This window comes from Misgurnus anguillicaudatus, chromosome 17, assembly GCF_027580225.2.
Source record: "Misgurnus anguillicaudatus chromosome 17, ASM2758022v2, whole genome shotgun sequence".
NCBI lineage: Eukaryota > Metazoa > Chordata > Actinopteri > Cypriniformes > Cobitidae > Misgurnus > Misgurnus anguillicaudatus.
Genome location: NC_073353.2, coordinates 8693332 through 8717346, shown reverse-complemented (window position 1 = coordinate 8717346; position 24015 = coordinate 8693332). Strand labels below are relative to the sequence as shown.

The following is a 24015-nucleotide window of genomic DNA, read 5'->3' as shown; positions in this document are numbered from 1 at the left end:
ATGCCTACATGGAAATACAGTAAATTTTAAAGCTAAACAGGTGGATTTTAACAGATGATACACAGATAACAAAGGCTGACAAGAAAGGGCAACAGTTACTATATGATTTTTAAGCAACTATTATAAGCACAGAATAAAGGGAGACTGTTACTTAAACAGTAGTTAAAGCTCATTGCTAAAAACCAGGAGGTTATGAGGTTATCTCTCTACAAGTAAGCTATTTCCTAGGACAATTATGTAATTAGTTTACTGTAAGTTGCTTTGGATAAAGTTATCTATGTATTACAAGGTTTCCGCCCTTCACCAGATTGACATTTTGTATTTATACAGTTTGCTATGGTTTTAGCCAATCGTGGTTATTTTAATGTATTCAGATACCAGTGTTACAATTTTTGGCTAAGTTCAATTTCACATATGCATGGCAAAACTATGTACAAACATAAATAATGTAGTTGTACTGCCATCTAATGAACTCTTGTGAATACCATAGTACCATAGTTCAGCTCCCTTTTATTGACATCATCTGTTTCAGGCAAGAAACGGATTCAAGCAAAGTTAACATTCTTCAAAACCCATTTAATTTCCCTTCCATCATGAACCTGTTTTATAAAAGTGAAACACAATTGTTTCTGATGTGCAAATACGTTATCCACAGTCCTCTACATAATAAGCATCATGTAAACACACAATCTAGAAAGGCTGCATTTATACTTTTAACACTGTTTTGCCGATCATATAACATAAATTGCTTAAACAAATGCATTAGTCCACATTTCTTAAATGATCACTTTATTTTCTGGTTGCAAAATATTTGCCAACATTATAAAATGGAATGCAAGTGTGCCATTACAGAAATGCTGGCTGTTTAGCCGTTTCTTGCACTATATAGGAATTTCTAACGTAACAATGCAAGTTAACAGTAAAAGTGCTATTTGGGTAGCAGCAAATATGCCTTAATTAAATCATAAAATCAACAATTTGTAATCGTAAAATGAATATTATCACAGTCTATTAATCTTATCATTTGATGCTTGGTTTAAGCGATTAAAAATTGTGCTGCAATTTGGGAAATTACTTGCATGTAAACATTTGTATGCATGATGCTCTGGTTTTTAGCCAATAATATTGCATTTGTTAACAGTACTTTCCAACTTCACTTTAAATCACCACTATGTTCATATTATTGGATTAATTTCACTAAGTTTATAAGCAAAAGGTGTGCCCAGCCAGCTGGGTCCGAAACAATTCAGGACAGTGTGCACAGCAGATCTTAATAGCAGCCATCCCTCCAACTCCCATCACGCAGGGTGCTCAATGCAGCTACACTCTTCGGTGGTGTTAATAAACTGCAATGAAAGTGATTCACAGACATCAGATTCATCCGCATAGAGTAGCATGGCGAAGCACAACGCATGTATAGAAAATTACTCATCGAATAACTGCAATGTTAATTTCAAACAGAGATGGCGATAGAGAGGCAAAACTTACAGATTGCAGCTTTAAAGGGACACTCCACTTTTTTGAAAATATGCACATTTTCCAGCTCCCCTAGAGTTAAAATTTCTATTTCTACCATTTTGGAATCCATTCAGCTGATCTCCGGCTCTGGCGGCACCACTCCTAGCATAGCTTAGCATAATCCACTGAATCCGACCAGACCACCAGCATCACGCTCAAAAACAACCAAAGAGCCTCGATACCTGTCCTATTTAAAACTCGACTCTTCTGTAGCTGGGTATTTCCCAGAATTCGGGCCTATTTATGTCCCCAGGGTGTAATTCTATTAAAAACGAATAAAATCTAATAAATTTGAGCACCATTAATTAGTATAAACAAAAACAAGCCTAGACTTTTTATGGCTGTTCTTACTAATAATTTTATCACATTTTATTGATGTTTTGTGGTACAATATCTGTAATTTGGTGTTGTCCTTAAACAGAGTTTTTACAACGTAATTTCTACCTGTCCCATGGTTTAGCTGTCATTACCAACACGCTCTGCATAAAGGGACTTTCCCACTGTTTTTCATCAAAAGTTTATTTGGTAGCCATGGTAACCTAATGATAATGACATAGTAGAGCAAATGGATTTCAAGTTGCAAGACTGATGCCTTGATGTCCAGAAAAGTAAGTAAATCTACTCTTTATTCTTTATTATGGGCATGTACACTTATAATGCGTCATTACCATATGTGTTGTATTTCTGTATTTTTAAACATTTTTGAAATATTTTTATCACTTTAATAGTTAAAATGGTGTACATTACATGTAGAACGCTAGCTACACTTGCTTAGTCATCATCTTAGCTAGTAGGGCTAGTTTGTTGACAAAAATGTCATTACCAGCACAGTCATTACCAGCACAAAACATTTATAATTTGGCCAATAAATGATGTATAAATAACAAAAGCATCCTACAATTATACATTTCTGACCATTAGACAGTCTAAATGATCACTATTAAAAAGTTTTGATATATGGCATTAACTTAAATAAGCTTATATTCCAAGCCAGGGTGGATTGATGAATCAGAAAATTAGAGATTCCATGTAAAACCACAAAATGTTTAAGGCACTGATTTACCATTTAAAGGCGGAGTCCATGATGTTTGAAAGCCAATGTTGATATTTGAAATCACCTAAACAAACAGGCCCCTACCCCAATAGAATCTGGACGTTCTGTTGACAGACCCGCCCCACACATACGCAACCCGGCATTTGATTTGATTTGATTGGCTATAAGTGTGTTTTGGTAGTCGGCCCATCTCCTTATCCAAACCTTTTTTCAAACATCGTGGACTCCGCCTTTAAGTTTTATTTTAACATATATTCGATGATGTGAGCTAAAGACACATTTACTTGACATAGTTAAGAAAATGGCAAAAAAAATCATATTCCCTTATCTTATGGTCCCAAGCTCATAACGTCGCTCCTGACTTTAGGACTGATAATTTGATGTATACCAATTAGTCAAATTTGGAATTTTAATTTTTAAAATTGCAGCAACCCAATTTGGCCCTTAATCTGAGAAATACCCAATACATCGTGTACTAAGACCCATGGAAAACTAAAAGTTAAGTTCCCTTTCAATACGGTTCACTTCGCATTGCGTCAGTTCGCTGACGCTATGGGGGGAAACTCCTGTTTACTCCGTGACTGAAGCCTATTGGTTAACGTCTGTACAAAGTGCAGACCAATGACGTTTGAACCCGCGCGCGGGAAGTACACGTCCTTATATAAGCGCGGTTTAAGCGTCAGGAGCTCATTAATTTAGCCTTCGCTTGCCGTAGTACGAGCCCTGTGCAGCGGACACATGCCTGACGAGGTCTCCCCTGCGGCCGCCGGGTAAGATCAATATTTTTAATATAAAGCTGTAAGCTAAAAGAGCAGGCGCTGTTGTAATAGCGTCCAGCACAGCGGCTTGAGTGAGCCTCCCTGCTATGAATTTCCCCGAGCGCGTCACCGGTCTGGCACCTCCCACGCCGGGACCGCGCTTATATGCTTCGGTTGTCTTATCCATGTTTCGTGCTCCCCCTGCTGTTCCTCTCTCCCCGGGATGAACACACGGCGAGCCATGAGACTAGATGGATGCATAGACCTGCACACACGGACTAACCCCCCTGTGTTCTGTCACATCGCAACCGTTCATGCTTACAGAGTCCCTTCGCATTCAGTGGCGAGATCTCTGACACATATATGAATCCCCCGAGTGCATCGGGTGATACCGTTTATATGACGCATGGCTGTTCTGTCTGTGTTGCTGCTCCCCTCTGCCGTTCCTCTCTTGTTGAGATGAACAAGCGGGGGAACCGTTAAACTAGATAGATGCATACGACAAGCAAACACGGGCGGATCTGCCCCTGTTCCCTGTCATAGCACAGCCACTCGTGCTCCACGCTCGCGGAGTCCCTCGCTCCTTTCCCCGCAGTGGTGAGGTCTCTTAACGGCGTAGTTAGCACGCAGTCTTACGGCTCGCTGCCTCTAATGCAGCTGTCTAGTGTTCAACGATTACAGAGCTTCATGCCCCTCCCCTCCTGGAGTGGCGCGATCTCATTCGTCTGCTCGATAGGGCGGATTCGCTGCTATTGGAGCATCAAGAACACTCATTATAAGAGCTAACCGGCTCACTATTCGTCTATACAGAGCTTCATGCCCCTCCCCCCTGGAGCGGCGCGATCTCATTCGTCTGCTCGATAAGGCGGACACGCCTCTATCTGAGCGCTAAAACACTTATTATAGAGCTTAACCGGCCTGAGTCTATCTCACTTCGGAAAGCTCACTACTAGTCTGCCTGGTCATTTCTCTCTGGTTTAGACGGAATCAGAGGCAGAACGAATTTGTTTAACATACTGAGGCCCGAATACCTCCCTTTATTCAGTCCCGTCCTATATCAGTGCGCTGAATATTGGTACATTCTTATATACCCGGTTTTTCTGCCCTTTTTAATAAACGGCAAAACCGCGGGCCTCACGGCAGACTTCTCTGCGATGGGTTCAGTCTGACATTAAACCACCTAGACATACTGCTCTGCTCCGTGAGCCGTTCGGGTCACCGTCACTACTGAGGCTCGTGCACCTGAACGGCCGAGCTCTGGTCTTCGCAGCACAGCTGCGTCGACATAGAACTGTCTGGGGGAAGAGGGGTTAAGTCGCGCCTCGGCTGGACTGCCCTGAAATGTTTTCTGTGTGCTGTTTATCCAAAACATACTGTGTAATACTGTTGGTTATGCGACCTCACTATAGTGGCGAACGGTATTGAATTCCTCTAAAAAGAGTAATTTCCGTGCTTACTATACTGTGTATTGACACCCCACGGTTGTACGGTGTCTCTAAACACTTTCTCGCCTTACTGACAAGCAATCAGTAATACGCACACACGGCCCGCTGTCCATAATTCTATCGACGCTTGCCGAAAAAAAAAACCCGGTTTGGCCATATACTGTGTATTGACACCCCACGGCTGTACGGTGTCTCTAACACCTTTCTGCCAAATTCGCTCGCAGCCCACCTCAGTTTCTCCGCTACGATGCTGACGGCGCAAACGAGCACGGTCTTACGGCTGTCATTCTCTCTTCATAGAGAGACGGCAGCCTCAGACTTTTGCATGGCTCCAAGCATTTGAATCGCGCCCTCTCCGGACGGCTACTCAAAGGCTTACAGCCAAGCGGTTTATGACGTTTTTCGGCCATACAGCTGATTTATATCAGCGGATCCGAAGACGCTCACCCCTCCGCTCTGCTCCAATACTCGGAGATATTAAGGGTAATATCAACCTGAAGTGAGCTTGCTACCCGCCACAATAAGTTTCAAAACTCAAAGCGCGCGCACAGACAGACGCGCGGCATCTCGTTTAAGACGGGCTCACGTACCCCTCTAACGACCCTCAGAAAACTGAATATCGTGGCATTCTGTTCATAAGTCCACTTCTGACTAAGCAAAGGTCCCGCCCCGAGCTGACGGCCGGGAAGCTCATGCTTAAGTTACACACAGCTGCATGAAGTGCTACCATTACGAGATCGCCAGCATCTGCTGTGGGTTGAACACGCTTTACGACGGCAATCAGCCTTCGGCGCGTGGAACGCCCGTTTGTCTCATATCAATCACCTTGTACTGTAAATACGGTCCATTAAGGGGATGATTTTAGCACTGCAGCACTCTCGACCGTCTTATTGTGATAATGCGGTCGGGCAAACTACGGTGGTTTCATTATTTACTGAACCAGACTGAGATCTCGCCCCCTGTACAAGCTGGCGAGTCATCTCCTTTATAAACTCATTGCATCGCTTAATAAGCTATGTTCAATCAGAGTGATACGCATCTCGTGCTTAACTACCAAGATGCAGACATATTAACCCGTTACGATGGGCGTGCAGAGATTGCATCCGTGGGACACGACCTACATTACGTGCCTTATAACACGTTGACACGAGCTGCTAGGACCCCTTTCGCGAGGCGTCCTTATGCAAGTCTGATCTATTCTGTCTAGTGACAGCGAGAGTCTTCCCCCCGCGAATTGTAGGTGGAACAGCTTTCTCCTCACTACAGAGGCTCGTGCACGGCGGCTTTCTCCCCCTGCGTATATATATATGTGGCGGTGATAACAGCGAACCACGCTTTTATGACCGACCATCCACTTTATTCATAAGTCTGTCATTTCTCAGATGCGGACGGTGCCCGAGGCGCAGCGCTCTGGAACTGTCCAAGGTCCTGTATGACAGATATGTCTGACGTACATCAGACGATCAGCTGTTCATCGGCGTCACAGATCACTCACTAGCGCACCTGTCAATACAGGTTATTTATGGATCGTTGACGTTATCACCTCCCGTGACAATTAAGTCTACTCCATGTATGGATTAGATCCTCGGGCATGGTCTTAGAAGTTTCTCATTTGACATTTGTGACACGGCCGGCTGGTCCCCGCCGTCCACGTTGTCAGTTTACAGCTTCGACATCCCTGCTTCGCGCACTAGTGAGGTTTGTTGCATTAAAGGTGCGCCGCGTAAGCTCACCTGTATGCACGATATGGGTTTTAATTATATGCGTCCACCGTGCGCTTAGAGAAGCTCACATATGCACGCTATAACATTTCGGTATACACTAAAGATGCGCTCGGAAAAGCTCATCTGTATACACGGCTGTGACACATACATACATTGTTGTTCATCTGTGTACGTTCACGGTGCGTTGAGTGCCCACCGTACGTTCATCAATCATATCTGTACACATTCACGGCGCGTTCTGTGCATTGATTTATCTATACGCATTCACGGTGCACTGAAGGGTTCACCCGTGTGCGCACAACTTATTATCAGAACACATGACGGCGCGCTTGAGAATCTTGCCGGCCTGTGCATTATAACACTCTGATTCATCTATATGCATTCACGATGTATTCAAGTGTTCACCTGTGCCCGTGCAATTTATAGTCAATACACATTTACGGCGCGCTTGGACAGCTCACCGATCTGTGCACTATAATACTACCTATATGCATCCCGATGCGCTCGAGGGCGCACCTGGGTTCACAATATTGTGGTATCTGTATAATCCCACGCTACGAACCGTTCTGCCACATATTATAGTCAGATCGGCCGTTCGTGAGCCTCGCAGATCACTCACTATGTATGTCTGTTGCTAACAGTGGTTATTTAGATGGATCGTTGAAACCATCGCATTGGCTCACGCCCCTCTATGAGCTATGTCCTATATAGAGCCCACTCTGTGAGAGTTTGGCTTTTTCATGGACTTGGTCTACAGGGGTATCTATATTTGATATCTGCTACACGGCCGGCTGGTCTTCGCCGTCTACGTTGTCAGATTGTACAGCTTAGACGTCCCTGCCCTACGAGCGCAGGTTGTCTCGGCTCAATCATGCACGCTCATGCGTTTTATGTGTACACCACGGTGCGCTCAGCGAGCTCACCAACGTGACTCTGAATTTACTTATCTGGGTATCTCGCCGTCTTGTGCTATGTTATGTGCCCCCGGTGCGTTTAAAACCCCACCGTGTGCGCGTCAACATTTTATATGGTGCTTACACATTGCTTTAAAGCTGTGAATATGCCGGGTATAGGGCCACACGCAGTGTCTCTCCGGTAAGGCACTTCTGTACGTTGTGTATGCACGGCGTGATGGGATTACGTTCCCCCATAGCGTCAGGTAACTGACGCAATGCGAAGTGAACCGTATTGAAAGGGAACGCTTAGGTTACTCACGTAACCTCGGTTCCCTGAAATAACGGGAACGAAGCATTGCGTCACTTGCCGTGCTACAAACGTCTACGCAGCGAGTGTATTCGGCTGCGCGCTTCAGTCGAATAATAATGAGCTCCTGACACTTGAACCGCGCTTATATAAGGACGTGTACATCCCACGCGCGGGTTCAAACGTCATTGGTCTGTACTTTGTACAGACGTTAACCAATAGGCTTCAGCCACGGAGCAAACAGGAGTTTCCCCCATAGCGTCAGCTAACTGACGCAATGCTTCGTTCCCGCCACCTCAGGGAACCGGGGCTACGTGAGCAACCCAAGCGATTTTCTATGTTGATATGTCTAGGAACTATACTCTCATTCTGGCGTAATAATCAAGACATTTGCTGCTGTAAAATGTCTGCATGAGGCGCAATGATATTACGCAGTGAACTAAAATAGTCCATATGGTAACTTTTAATAGCAGAGGACTATTTTTGGCTGCTGCGTAATATCACTGCGCCTCCTGCAGTCATGTTACAGCAGCAAAGTCCTTGATTATTACGTCAGAATGAGAGTATAGTTCCTAGACATATCTGCCTAGAAAATCGCAACCTTTAATTTCTTAGAACATGATGTAACTACAGAAGAGTCAAGTTTTAAATAGAAAAAATATCAAAACTCTTTGGTTATTTTTGAGCGCGATGCTAATGGTCTAATCAGATTCAATGGATTATGCTAAGCTATGCTAAAAGTGGTACCACCAGTGACCCGGAGGTCAGCTGAATGGATTCCAAAATGGTAAAAGTCAAATGTTTAACTCTAGGGGAGCTGGAAAATGATACATAAATTAAAGGCTGAGTATTTAAAATGTTGAGTAATAGATTTACAAGAGCAGAGGAGAGAAAGCTGTAAATGATTACCTGCGTACAGGCTGAGCAATTTTACTGCGTGAAGCACCACTTGTCCCGATAAAAGAGGCCGGTCGAGGTAGAGCACTGCGACTTGTGGTGGAAGGAGTGCTGGGTTTGCTGGGAAGAGGAATACTACTGCTGGGGATACAGTTGAGGCTAACAGAGGAAGGCATTGTGGTGGGACTCTGTATTGTTGGGCTAACATAGGCTGTGGCTTTCAGAGGTGGACGTGTTGTCATTGTGAAGTTGCCAACGCTCTGAACTCGCTGCTGTAACTGACCGGGAGATGGAACTGAAAGAGAAAAGACAGTAATACGTATGACACATCTAACCATAAATGACCGTAACTTCATCACGTTTATATTTTGCTTGTATTTGCCTTACTTGCAGACTGTATCTTAGCGAGACCGCTGTGAGAATCGAAACTCTGACTGTTTCGTAGTAACGACAAAGATGAGGTCGATGTGGCAGTGTGGCCAGTCAGAGCAGAAATATTGGATCCGCTAAGTACATTGGGAATGCTGGGAGCTCGAAGTAAGTTTGGCATACTCCTCCGTAACTTGTCTGATAAAGGAAAAATTTATAAACATACAATCTAATGATAAAACCTAAATCAAATTATCCAAATTTCCACTACATTTATATTACCGTATTATAAAAAAATGATACAAAAGCAGGTGTCAGCCAGATCTGTTAAAGGTCTTAATATGTACAGTTTAGGTACAGGTTTACATTTGGTACCAATTTGAGCTTAATAAAAGCATACACTTTGGGTTGTCTGACCTGTAGTGGCTCTGTAACTCTGTGGCTCTGCTGTGCTGGATATGTGTAGCTGCTGGTGGGACAGGCTGTCGAGGTGCTGAGGTGTGGAGGGGCTGCGCCTGCAGTCTTTTGCGCTGAAGAGGTTGTGTGAGTGAGACGCGCTGCGCTGCATCGAGGCCGTACGAAAGAGTCGCGGCTGAGGAACCGACAGCTGATCGTATTCCTCTTCTTCCTCCAGGTCAGTCTCACTTCTCATACCCCTGCGAGCACCCGCGTGCACCGAAAAACTGGCGCTACGGCGTGTGGCCGTGGCAGCGGTGGTCGCGTACTCCTGTCGTAGACCTGAATGCACACATACATGTCAATGTGGGTTTTTTTATAAGGCAGCTTGTGTCCAACATACTGTTTTAGCTTTAAGCCACACTATTAGTTCTAGGATTCCTTTTTGATGAGTGCATGCACTTTATGGAGGTTTAAAAATGGGGCACTATCCACTGCCATTATAGAGCTTAAAGGTGCAGTGTGTACTTGTTCGAAGGATCTCTTGACAGAAATGCTAAATAATATACAAAACTATATTATCAGGGATGTGTAAAGACCTTTCATAATGAACCGTTATGTGTTAATTATCTTAGAATGAGACGTTTTTATCTAAATACACAGAGGGTCCCTACTCCCCTTACATGGAAGTTGCCATTTTGTGCCACCATGTTTCTATAGAAGTCCTTAACGGACAAACTTTTTTACGAAGTTGTCTTCGCCAATGACATATTTGTCCAATGGCGGCTACTGTAGCTTCTATGCGTTTCAAAAGCGAGGGGTCAGCAGTGGACTGAGCCGTTGGTTACAATTCGCAACCTCACCATTAGATGCCACTAAAATTTACACACTGCACCTTTAAAAGAATAAGGATATTATTTATTATAACTCTGTGATTGTGTTTGACTGAATAAAAAAAAAATCATATACACCTAGGATGGGTTGAGGGTGAGTAAAAATGGGATCATTTTCATTTTGGGGTGAATACAGAATTGTGAATATGATCCAGATACATTGTCAGAGATACTTTTTCTCAAAAATAACACACTAATGAATGGTTTCAAAAGACTTTGAATACAGTACATGGGCTATATGGACCACGGCTGACAGTTGTGGTCACTATAAACCTCACAAAATCTTTGTATTTAGGTGGACTTACTTTCCTCCTGCAGTCGCGCCATGACCTCCACATCTGTCATGTCCTGAATCTTATAGCTCATAGAGATGGAGTCCTCCTCCAGCTCAGAGACACTGAGTTCACTGTCAATGGAAGACTGAGGACTGAGAGGCCGTGGCTGATGAATATTATCTGAAAAAAAAAAAACAACAACAGATGGACACTTAAACAGTAGGTATACATACACAAGATTGCAAATACTTTGTTTCTTTCTTTCTTAATGCCAATCCAACATCATAAATATATTATGGGGAGAACTGGTTCATTGCACATAAATTAATCTATACTGCCGTCCAAAGCGAAAGCGCAGTAACTACACGCTTGGTCAAAATGGAGTTAAGGCTTGAAACAAGATTTATGACATCTGTTCTGTCTTATGACAAAGTCTCCTGGTTAAATTTTGTCCCGTTTCAGAGAAATGAGGGTGTCAAAATTGCAGTAACTACAAAATCCATGCTAATACCAAGGCAAACCGCAGTAAGTGACGTTACTGCGTTCTGGCTTTGTTTCCCCGGCTTTGACACCGCAGATACTGCACTTTTCCCCGATCGTAACACACAACAACAAACTAACCATGGCACAATGCCGCGTCCAAATGATGGTTGAATTCGCGTTAAAACGCAAATAAGCAAATACGGGTAAGCAAGATAGCAAGATAATAACTCATACATAGGCAAATTACAGCTTTATAAGTAGTTAACTAGCCAGCTGCTAGCAAGTTTTGACCTACCTGTGCTCGTCCATTGAAGGCAATATCCTCCGACAATAATGATATAATCCGATTCAGTCGCATTGGTGTTTGTTGATTCGAACATCTCTCCACTTTTTAGGCAGCTAATCCAATTGTATTGACAGGGGTTACTCCTTTGTTTGATAAGAGTCTGGTAAAGTTATATTGTTAGGCAAAGTTAACGGCGCCCAGTGAACCTGACGAGCGCAGCCGGGGCCGGCAGAAAGCACGCTAGGTGAAAAAGTACACTTCCATAATAAGTGCTCTTTTTCCACGAACTAATTTTGAAGGCTACTTAATATTAAAACATTTTGTTTAGTACTTCTTAAGCTATAATCTTAAGAATATCTAAGTTTACATAACTGTGCTACTTTGAGACAACATGAAAATTAACTAAAATGGGCATACTGTTAGTTACAATAATGTCTTTGGGACAAACATGTTCTTCTATTTTTAACTTGTGTTAATTTTACCTACTGTTTTAAAGCAAACCTCATATAATGTAAATTAATAAATAAAAATTAATAAAATGAGTAAAATACTCTTTGTGGTAAAAGGAGCATTTTTAGCATTCACAACATGCAAACATCAATAAAACTATTACAGTTATTAAAAACAATCAAAATGTATTAAGAAGCATGAGAAAAAGTTGAGTGAACACATTTAGTTCGTAGATACTGCACTCTGCTATTGCAATAGTGCTTTAGTTGTTAAAGGTCATCCAAAGGCAGAGTGCAGTATCTGCATTTTGAGAGTCAAGGGTCACATTGGTGGTCATGTTTTTTTTTCTATAAAAATTTCTTCCTAACAAGGCATTACATGAATGCATTACCACTAATCTACCCACAACATGTTTGGCTGGCTAGTGTAAAAACTTTAAAGCCATTTTTCTCAGTTTCAGTGTTTGCGTAGATACTGCACTCTGCCTTTGGAGGGCAGTATACAGAAGTTGATCTACGCATAAGTTGGGGAAGGACAATTTGGCATCTCCAATTCACCTAACCTGCATGTCTTAAAAGAACATGCAAACGCACCCACGGATCCGCTGTTTTTCCTCAGCTTTCCTGAATTTGTGAATGTCCTGTAAATATACTTATAAAGCTGTGCGGACATGTGCGCGTGCAAGGTGGACGCTTAAAGACAGTACAGTATACTGTAAGTTACCTATTTTGTCTGCTGTGTTCCAGGCTTTTTAGAAACCTGTTTGCGCGTCCAACATTACACAAAAGGAAAATGTTTCAACGCATTTAGATTCCGTGATTCCGTCCGTGTTATCCGCATCGCGGAAATCATTGGGCTCTACTAATAAATGAATAACTTGCCTCATCTTACTCCACTCCTTCAAAACTAACTGATACTGTGGTTGTAAACCAAGAGTACGTGCCATACCAGAAGTGCTTGTGCAAAATTGTGCACAGTGCGTAAACATCGTTATCGTTTTATCGGAAAAATGTATATCAGTAAAATTATGTGCATGCTTTATAGAGGATGACGGGAGATGGTCAGGCTTACCATGTGTAGCCGTGTGGTAGAGAAATGTGGGAGATCTCTCGGTTAGACTAGAACAGTTCCTCGCTGTGCCAGACTGCTGGTGATTTAGTGAAGATGGATCTGTATCAGAAATGACATTATAGAATAAGCAGATGGAGATTAAAAACACACATTTTAATTTGATTTCCGGATGTCCCTGCTTCTTGGTGAACTAAAATTAATCGTGCATAATAACAAATCGCTAAATAACACTCTCCATACCTATAGTTTCTGATGTTAAAAGATGCGTCCATCAAACTATATGGTTTTTCACTACATTTTTGGTACTGTATTCTATCACTATATGATGTCTAATGAAGCTTCAGGTCAGCACTGTTGCCATAATGCATGTACTTATACATTTAGTCCAACAGGCATGTTTTCATGGAACACATGGCGTGACAGAATTTAACAAAACATTAAAATATGGTTGTTTTTTCATTTAACAAACACCTTAAAACATGTACTGTATAAGGTATACACAGCATTGATTAACAGTTAGAGGTGGAGAAGAATATTAATGACTAATAATCAGAAAGCAATCATTAGTCTTAGCAGAAATGTTACCTGTGTTACCTGTTGGTTCAGTAAATGCAGGTTTAGTAAAGGGTTTAGAACAGCTGGTTACGGACGAGAGTGCATCTACAGGGCTGTAAAGAGCGCTTGAAGCACAGTTCGTGAGGACCCCTCTCCATCTTTTGGCTAATGGGAATAGGGAAATGTAATTATTAAAAACAATATTAAATATAGCTGCAAGCAGCGATACCGGGGTCAAGCCAAACATGGCAAAAAATGATTCATACGTGATGACTGTCATGATTTAAGATCTAAGTTTGCATTAGTTTTATGAAAAAAAGCAATTTTTTGTATCTTGAGACCACTAGGTGGCACTGTGCTGAAAGAATAGATGGTGCCTCAGGTCATGACTGTGATGACACATACCAAATTTAGTGTAAATACAATAAAGCGATACGGAGATATAGCCTTAAATGACTTGACCACTAGGGGGCACTGACCAAAAAATAAATTGTGACTCAGGTCTTGATTGTGATGACACCCACCAAATTTGGTGTAAATACAATAAAGAGATGCAGAGATATAGCCTTAAATGACTTGACCACTAGGGGGCACTGACCAAAAAATAAATTGTGACTCAGGTCTTGATTGTGATGACACCCACCAAATTTGGTGTAAATACGATAAAGAGATGCAGAGATATAGCTTCAAATCTCTTGACCACTAGGGGGCACCGGAAAGTTTACAAGTCCTCCCAGAACATGTTGCTGATGAACCATACCAAGTTTCATAACAATACGCAATTGCGTTTCTGAAATACTTGAACTTAAAGAAAAATTCAAAATGGCCGACACACAAAATGGCCGACCAAAAACCATTTGGTATCGTTTGACTCGCCATGCCTCACGAAATCTAACAAGACCAGTCTCATAATTTTACATTCAAGTTTGCAGTAGTTATAAGCAAAAATAGACATTTTTTATATCTCGTGACCAGTAGGGGGCAGTGTGACGAAATGGTGCATGCACCCTCAGGTCATCACTGTTATGACATAGCCCAAGTCTCATATTAATACGCAAAAGTTTTGCGAAGATACAGGCTCAAACACATTTTGGCGTGCTCGCCCTCGCATTCTTTGATACGTTATACGACAACGGATAGGTCTACCGAAAATCTTTTGATAACTTTTTGTCTAGAGTGTCTCTAGATGATGCATACCAAAAATCAAGCCAATCACACAAGCGCTCTAGGAGGAGTTCGAAAAAGTGGGTGTTCAATATAATTCAAAATGGCCGATAGGAAGTAGGTTTGACTCAGACATATTTGGTACAGTCGGACTCAGCATGAGCCAAGGAATCAGTAGAGTGAAGTCTTATGTCATAGTGGCAATTTAATCAAATGATATAAAGATTTTAAAAAATGTATTTACATATCCTGACCACTAGGTGGCGCTGTCCTAAAGATTTATAGGTGCGCTCAGAACATGTCACTGATGAACCATGCCAAATTTCGTAGCGATACGTTATTCTGTTTGTGAAATACTGAACTTAAGGAGAAAATTCAAAATGGCCGACACACAAAATGGCCGACCGAAAACCGTTTGAAATCGTTTGACTCGGCATGCCTCAAGGAATCTAACAAGACCACCTTTGTGATTTTAGGCCAAAGTTTGAAGTAGTTATAAGCGAAAATAGGCATTTTTCGAATCTCGTGACCACTAGGTGGCGCTGTGACGAAACGTTGCAGGCACCCTCAGGTCATGACTGTAATGACATATACCAAGTTTCGTGTCGATACAATAAAGTTTTGCGAAGATAAGGCCTCACGTCCGTTTTGGCGTGCTCGCCGCTATATATGTTGTCAATTTATATGAGAACGCATTGGTCTATCAAAAAGCTTTTGATAACTTTTTGTCGTGGGTGTCTCTAGATGCTACATACCAAAGGACATGCAAATCGGACAAACGGTCTAGGAGGAGTTCGAAAAAGTAGGTTTTACAAAAAATTCAAAATGGCGGAAAGATTTGCATGACACCAATGACATCAATGTGTGCATTTGAATCATCATGAGCCAAGGATTCAGATGAAACAAGAATTTAGTTTCTAGGACTCATGGGTCAGAAGTTATGAGCATGAACATAAGTGGATTTTTGGACTGTTGGTGGCGCTAGAGGGTTTGAGTCAGACACACCAAAGTTGCTATAGTAACTTCTGAGACTGTCCTCTACATGTGTGCCAAATTTCATAACTTTCCTATGTACGGTTCTATGGGCTGCCATTGACTTCAATGGCGGAAGAGGAAACATAATAATAATAATAATAATAATAATAAATATAGCTGCAAGCAGCGATACCGGGGTCAAGCCAAACATGGCAAAAAATGATTCATACGTGATGACTGTCATGATTTAAGATCTAAGTTTGCATTAGTTTTATGAAAAAAAGCAATTTTTTGTATCTTGAGACCACTAGGTGGCACTGTGCTGAAAGAATAGATGGTGCCTCAGGTCATGACTGTGATGACACATACCAAATTTAGTGTAAATACAATAAAGCGATACGGAGATATAGCCTTAAATGACTTGACCACTAGGGGGCACTGACCAAAAAATAAATTGTGACTCAGGTCTTGATTGTGATGACACCCACCAAATTTGGTGTAAATACAATAAAGAGATGCAGAGATATAGCCTTAAATGACTTGACCACTAGGGGGCACTGACCAAAAAATAAATTGTGACTCAGGTCTTGATTGTGATGACACCCACCAAATTTGGTGTAAATACGATAAAGAGATGCAGAGATATAGCTTCAAATCTCTTGACCACTAGGGGGCACCGGAAAGTTTACAAGTCCTCCCAGAACATGTTGCGGATGAACCATACCAAGTTTCATAACAATACGCAATTGCGTTTCTGAAATACTTGAACTTAAAGAAAAATTCAAAATGGCCGACACACAAAATGGCCGACCAAAAACCGTTTGGTATCGTTTGACTCGGCATGCCTCAAGGAATCTAACAAGACCACCTTCATTATTTTAGACTCAAGTTTGAAGTAGTTATAAGCGAAAATAGGCATTTTTCGAATCTCGTGACCACTAGGTGGCGCTGTGACGAAACGTTGCAGGCACCCTCAGGTCATGACTGTAATGACATATACCAAGTTTCGTGTCGATACAATAAAGTTTTGCGAAGATAAGGCCTCACGTCCGTTTTGGCGTGCTCGCCGCTATATATGTTGTCAATTTATATGAGAACGCATTGGTCTATCAAAAAGCTTTTGATAACTTTTTGTCGTGGGTGTCTCTAGATGCTACATACCAAAGGACATGCAAATCGGACAAACGGTCTAGGAGGAGTTCGAAAAAGTAGGTTTTACAAAAAATTCAAAATGGCGGAAAGATTTGCATGACACCAATGACATCAATGTGTGCATTTGAATCATCATGAGCCAAGGATTCAGATGAAACAAGAATTTAGTTTCTAGGACTCATGGGTCAGAAGTTATGAGCATGAACATAAGTGGATTTTTGGACTGTTGGTGGCGCTAGAGGGTTTGAGTCAGACACACCAAAGTTGCTATAGTAACTTCTGAGACTGTCCTCTACATGTGTGCCAAATTTCATAACTTTCCTATGTACGGTTCTATGGGCTGCCATTGACTTCAATGGCGGAAGAGGAAACATAATAATAATAATAATAATAATAATAATAATAATAAGAAAACTAACAATAACAATAGGGTTCTACGCCCCTTCGGGGCTTGACCCCTAATAATAATAAGAAAACTAACAATAACAATAGGGTTCTACGCCCCTTCGGGGCTTGACCCCTAAATATTAGTATAGTTAGTATTTAGGGAAGACAGGGGCTGGTTGTCACAAAATTACGAAGACAATATATGAGGAGCTCAGATGCAAAAGCTGCTAAAATGAGATTATGATATTGACTGAATGCTCTCAGCATGAATTATATGTTCATCAAATCCTTTCGCTTCAAATTCCCGATCCCAATCAGAAATACTGTTTCATTGGCATAATCCGCTATACATAGATTTTTTTAGCAAAGTACTCTAAGTGTATGAATGATGGCGTTCAAAATGACCATGGATCACATTTAAACTTGTGTTCCTTATGAGTACTTGGACCTGAATACAACCCAAGTGTGGCAGTCACATGGATCACAACGCCCCCTAATGTGTGGTTCCATTTTTTCATTGTTATATTATGAATTTCACTATTTGCAATGTTGCATCATTAATTTAATTTATATTTTGCAACTGCTTACTATGTCTAATCCTATGTTTTTTTTTAGAAATGGAGGTTTTTGCCAAAGAAAGGTTTGCATGCACTTAGAGGATTTTGCAGAGAAATTTGTTTAATACCAAAGAAAATAAGATTTGTTAAAACAAGGCATTTCAGTTACTGATCAATAACCTTTTAATTGCCATTAAAGGGGACATTTCACAAGACTTTTTTAAGATGTAAAATAAATCCTTGGTGTTCTCAGAGTACATATGTGAAGTTTTAGCTCAAAATATTATATAGATAATTTATTATAGCATGTTAAAATTGCCACTTTGTAGGTTTTAGCAAAAAATGTGCTGTTTTTGGGTGTGTCCTTTAAAATGCAAATGAGCTGATGGTTGGATAGTGCAGATGAAGGGGCGGTATTATCCCCTTTTGACATCACAAGGGGAGTCAAATTTCAATTACCTATTTTTTCACGTTTGCAGAGAATCGTTTACTGTTTCAATCTTTTTCACATTTTCTAGGTTGATAGAAGCACTGGGGACCCAATTAGAGCACTTAAACATAGAAAAAGTCAGATTTTCATGATATGTCCCCTTTAATGTAAAATTACTGAAAAAGAAGAAACATGTTAGATTCACTTAAAGGAATATTCCATTTTCTCAAAAGAAAAATCCAGACAATTTACTCACCACCATGTCATCCAAAATGCCGATGTCCCTCCCTGCTCAGTCGAGAAGAAATCACGTTCCCCGAGGAAAACATTGCAGGATTTTTCTCATTTTAATGGACCCCAATAGAGCCCAACATCCAACACTCAACTCACCACCCAACAGTTCTTTCAAAGGACTATAAACGATCCCAAACGAGGCACAAGGGTCTTATCTAGCGAAACGATTGTCGTTTTTGACAAGAAAAACAAAAAATATCCACTTTTAAACCACAACTTCTCGTCCAGATCCGGTCCAGCGCGACGTAACGTAAATGCGTAGTTACGTAGGGAGGTCACGTGTTACATATATAAAACGCACATTTGCGGACCATTGTAAACAATAAACTGACACAAAAGACATTAATTAGTATCAGTTGACATACAACAACGTCGGAACGGTGCTCTTTCAACACATTTGTAAACACTGGGGCGGAGTTTCGCGTTCGTCCTCTGTGACCTCTTGACGTCATGACTTATTGCGTGGGGTCATGCTGGCGCATCACGACTGGATCTAGACGAAAAGTTGTGCTTTAAAAGTGGATATATTTTTTATTTTTCTTGTCAAAAATGACAATCGTTTCGCTAGATAAGACCCTTATGCCTCGTTTGGGATCGTTTATAGTCCTTTGAAACTCCGTTGAAAAAAAAATGTTAAGTGTTGAGTTAAGTATTAAATGTTGGGCTCTATTAAAGTCCATTAAAATGAGAAAAATCATGCAATGTTTTCCTCAAAAAACATAATTTCTTCTCGACTGAACAAAGAAAGACATCAACATTTTGGATGACATGGTGGTGAGTAAATTATCTGGATTTTTCTTTTAAGAAAATGAAATATTCCTTTACGAGGGTTTTGCATCTGAACCCCTCATATACTATATGTATAAAAAGTATAAATCGTCTTAAATTACTAATTTAAAACCACTAAATTATTATAAATTCTATTCTCCAAAATAAAATGTTAAAATCATGATATTGTTGTTATATTGTTTATTGCCATTTGTCATTTTAACATTTGTTGGCCAAAACAATGGTCTTGTAGCCAAGTCTTTAAAAGGCTGGAGAAAAATATTTTGAGCTTCTGCATTTTCTCTAATAAAAGTGAAATGTTGAATCTTAGTTACTGGTATTCAAACAGAGCACCTAACAAATGCAGATGTATTTAAAACTGTCCAGGACATCGGGAATTGAATTATTCCTTTGGATTAGTCCATATATACATTATGTATGAGGAGGGACATATACAGAGATATGTGTTGTGGATTTGCAGGCACTGTGAGCTTTTGAAAGGCCAGATTCAGTAAGCCTGGCTGTCTGCTAATGGGGTCATGAATACAGCTTTGTTCAGGCGGCCTGTGAAAACCTTTGTTTTTGCGGGCAATCATGAATGCTTGTTTTTAGCCTTGTTGGAAAGGCTAATTGTTAAAGTACACACAGTTTATCCTCATACGATCGCCTCCCTAAGACGAATCGCTTTGCTTTTTATAAGTCGCTTTGGATAAAAGTGTCAGATGCCGGTAAATGCGAATGGACCAAAAAGTATTGTAGTCTGTGTGAATACCAATTTTTTTGTTTGAATGCCTGGTAACAAATGCAGATTTTATAAATTGATTTTTATATAAATGGTTTCTATGGTTACCATACTGTCCGCCAGCAAATGAACATGCACACAAGTACATCTGTAGGGATCACATTAACAAAAATACACCTCATGCTATATGTATCCTGGGGTTATCTTCTTGCAATTAAATTACCATAACAGTGCTGTGCTAACTTTCCTCACAATCTTAATTCGTGTGGTGACGTTGTCCTCACCTTATCTACAGTGCTGCTATTACAAGCTTTTTTGAGTAGCCTACATTGATTTTGTTTGCAGGTTTCCTGTAAGCGCATGGCACTAACAAGGTCATGAGTCTGATTTCCAGGGAATGCACATATTTGTCAAATGTACAGGTTGAATGCATTGTATGATATTGTTCCCAGTGCTCAAATCCAATTCCAGATTTAAAATTGCAGATTGAAACCCTATCGGTCACCCACCAAAAGAGCTGACAAAGTGAAATGTCAGACATTTCAAATGATATTTATGAGATTGGGGGAAGATAATGCTGACACATACCTTAGGTTTGTAATTACTATAGGCCTATACATAGTGCACAGTGCTTGGTACCTTGGTCCAGTTTGTAGCACAATGAGCGTTTGGCTAATTCCACTTCGGGTTTGGGGTTGTCCAGTACATGTCTACACCACTGAAGAGGGCTCAGGAGAAGATGAGAAAACAGCTTGGCTTTTGGAGACACATATAACCTGGTTGCATAAAACATAAACTTGGTCAAAGCAAGCAGATGCGAATAGACAAACTATATTTTTTTCATTTTCTGAATGTCCCAAAGACAGATATACCCTTAAAGGAATAGTCTACTCATTTTCAATGTTGGAATGTGTTGTTGCCTTGACTGAGAGTTGTTGATGCGTCCCTCTATCATCTGTGTGCGTGCACGTAAGCGCTGGAGCGCGCTGCGACGCTTCGATGGCGTTTGTCTTGGCCCCGTTCGTTCAGTGGTGCCATTTGGAGATGGAGTTGGAGGTGACCAAACACATCAATGTTTTTCCTATTTGGGACGAGTGGTTGTACGAGCAAGTTTGGTGGTACAGGGTAGAGCGTGGCGCTTTTCTGGGCGGATTTGAAGGAGGAACTGTATTTTGTGGCGTGGTAGCACTTTTGGGAGTACTTCGACTCGCCTGAAAAGTCCGCTCCCCTTCTCACTCTCATAATGGGAGAGGGAGGGTGTTACTGCGCCGAGTTGAAGTACTCCCAAAAGTGCTATTACGCCATAAAATATAGTTACTCTTTTAAATCCGCTTAGAAAAGCGCTACGTTTTATTTTGTACCACCAAACTTGCTCGTATAACTACTCGTCTTAAATAGGAAAAACGTTGATGTGTTTGGTCACTTCTTACTTTATCTCTAAATGGTACCATTAAATGAATGGGGATAAGCTAAATGCTATAGAAGCGTCGCAGCGTGCTACAGCGCTTACGTAAACGCACACAGATGATATAGGGATGTATCAACAATTCTTAGTTAAGGTAATAACATATTTTAATATTGAAAATTAGTAGACTATTCCTTTAATATCCTGAGACATGCTGTAGTAAAACATATTCTCTAAAAGATGCTGGTTTGTTTTCAGCGTTGGGTCAAAAAGGGACCAATCCAGCTTTTGGGGTAGAGTATACCCTGCTGAAAAAACCAGCATGGACCTGCATGGGAATTATGCTGGTCTATGCTGGTTTAGCTGGTGGTCACCAGCATTCCAGCACCAAAACACAACATATGCTGGTATGACCAGCATGGGATGCTGGTGCTTATGCTGGTTTAGCTGGTGCTAATGCTGGTTTAGTGCTGGTTTAGGTGGTGCTAATGCTGGTGCTGGTTTGATGCTGGTTTAGCTGGTGTTCACAAGCAAACCAGCACCAAAACACAACATATGCTGGTCTTGCTGGTATGCTGGATTTTTCAGCAGGGTAATCTAGAAAATGTTTATATTTGGCCCAACAATGGGTATAAACAACCCAGCATTGTAAATTGAAACAACCCAGCATATTGCAACCCAACGCACTGGGTTCAGGCCTTTTTGACCCAATACTGGGTTTAAAATAACCCATCATAGAGTGTACAAGTGTATACAAGGTATCCATTGTCCCATCACAAAGAAATGACGAGCCTTTTTTTTATTTTTCTCTGTAGTGCACCAAACCACTTCTGACCATTTCTTTTGTTATGGCAAAATCAAAACACCAACCTACATAGATTTTTAATAGGGGTACAAATAACTGCATAAATTTACAGTGCCCCAACAAACACACATGTAGGCCTACTAACAAATTGTCTTAAAAAAATATGGACATTTTTAAGGCATCATGCAAGATAGCAACCCAATCTGTTCAACTATATTACTAAAATAGTTCCCATCCTTTTTGGTCTTTCATGCACACATTAACCAAACAATAAACCAAAAAGATATATCAAGGCAACTTTACATTCCGTTTTTCCGTGTCTGTGATAAAGAGCGAAGAGGCACGTGTTACCAAATCGTTTTTGGAAACAATAACACGGTTATCTATTATTACAGATAACGGCAAATGATATGAATGCAAACAGCATCAGTACCAGTTATGATCAGATTCTCCATCGCAGGAAAGAACAACATCAATGTCCAGAATTTCCACCTCATCCAGTACAGTAGCATCATCCACAGCAGCATCACTCACTGACTGCGGATGGAAATATGGATAGCGTTCCTCTGATGTGCCTAATCCATACGAGCAGGATAGTCTGGACGGAGGTGAAACGCAGTAATTCCCCGTGTAATACGGAGCGGTGTCTGGGCCGATGATACAGGCCGGTGTCGGTGACGATGACAGTCGGGCGCTGGAGGTGCAATTGTTCGCAGCGTTTGCTCTCGTCCGCAGCTGTTCGTTTTGTCTCTCCAATTTTCGGACGAGCTCTTGAAGCTTTTTCACCTCCAGCTCCGCGTTCATCATCTTACTGTTGCCATTGACGTCCGTCATCGTTCGGGGATTGAGAAATAGTCCGTCCATTGAATAAGAAAAGCATAGGAACCGTAGTAAAATGGTGGCGGTGTGTTGTTTACCCTGTATGCCCGCTCGCGCTGCCTTCAGACGGGATGCACGCTGCTTCTTTCAGATGCTGATGCTCGTGCCAGTGCCAGTCTGTTTTTGTCTCCTCCCCTCGGTTTAAAACATAAACCAGTCACAATACAGCAGTTTTCGGAAGGCATCAATGACTTTTCTAAGAATTTTATGACATGTTATTTTCATGATAGGCCTATTTTATTGTGTGGATAAACCATTATTAACCTGATCTCTTGAAACTGGAATTGTGTGGCATTGTTCAGCCATCTACTGCATAGGCTTTTACAAAAAACCTATTCATTTTTTGTAGTAACCATGTTTTTTTATTGATTACATTGGCAAAACTACACTGTCAAGATAAATAATAGTAAGTTGGCATGAAAGTCAAGACATGATTCAACAAAAATATAATGCAGCAAAGATTTTTTTGCATGATTTCTGACTTTTTCTATGTTTAAGTGCTATAATTGTGTCTCTATCAACTTAGAAAATGTGAAAAAAATCAACCTAGTAACTTAGTTTTGGTAAACCATTCTATTCAAGCATGGGAAAAAGGTCATTGAAATTTGGCTCCCCTGGTGATGTCAGAAGGGGATAATACCACCCCTTAATCCGCACTATCGTCGAACCACACCACTGCCATTTATAGCAGAGATCAGCTCATTTGCATTTTAAAGGACACACACAAAACAGCACATTTTTGCTCACACTTACAAAGGGGCAATATTAACATGCTATAATAAATGATCTATATGGTATTTTGAGCTAAAACTTCACATATGTACTCTGGGGACACCAAAGATTTATTTGACATCTTAAAAAAGTCTCCTAAAGTGAATTGTTCCCTTTAAATATATTTCCAAATATACAAAAATGGCCAAAAATGTATTTGCTGAAATATAAATTTTTTTTTACAAAAATGTATTTTTCATCAATATATTTTTGGCTATTGGTAATTGTATATTTTTAAATATATTTATTTATTATTTATTTTAAAAATAAATATATTTTAAAGCATTTATATTCACGTTGCACTGGAAG

The 24015-nt window shown here is 40.8% G+C and overlaps 1 protein-coding gene across 3 annotated transcripts; it reads right to left on the bottom strand.

Moving 5' to 3' along the window:
- Positions 1-772: 772 nt before the first annotated feature.
- slain1a (SLAIN motif family, member 1a) lies at positions 773-23103 on the bottom strand. Of its 3 annotated transcripts, none has more exons than XM_055216102.2 (9): positions 22490-23103; positions 20486-20622; positions 13408-13542; positions 12823-12921; positions 10563-10712; positions 9386-9706; positions 8987-9166; positions 8612-8894; positions 773-1346 (listed from the first exon to the last, which is right to left on the bottom strand). In XM_055216102.2, the coding sequence occupies exons 1-9, from the start codon at positions 22918-22920 to the stop codon at positions 1271-1273; spliced, it is 1812 nt and encodes a 603-aa protein (XP_055072077.2). In that variant the 5' UTR covers positions 22921-23103; the 3' UTR covers positions 773-1270. The 3 variants fall into 3 exon arrangements, with proteins under 3 accessions (XP_055072077.2, XP_055072078.2, XP_055072079.2); XM_055216103.2 differs by having other exon boundaries at positions 13417-13542; XM_055216104.2 differs by lacking the exon at positions 13408-13542.
- Between the last annotated feature and the right edge of the window lie 912 nt (positions 23104-24015).

Bases quoted from the DNA above. Each gene is read 5' to 3' on its own strand.
- slain1a (XM_055216102.2), bottom strand. From the start codon at position 22,920: ATGGACGGACTATTTCTCAATCCCCGAACGATGACGGACGTCAATGGC. The intron at 12,922-13,407 runs GTAACATTTCTG...TTTCTGATACAG, and splicing joins TGAACCAACAGGTAACACAG to ATCCATCTTCACTAAATCAC. The intron at 8,895-8,986 runs GTAAGGCAAATA...TTTCTCTTTCAG, and splicing joins CGCTAAGATACAGTCTGCAA to TTCCATCTCCCGGTCAGTTA.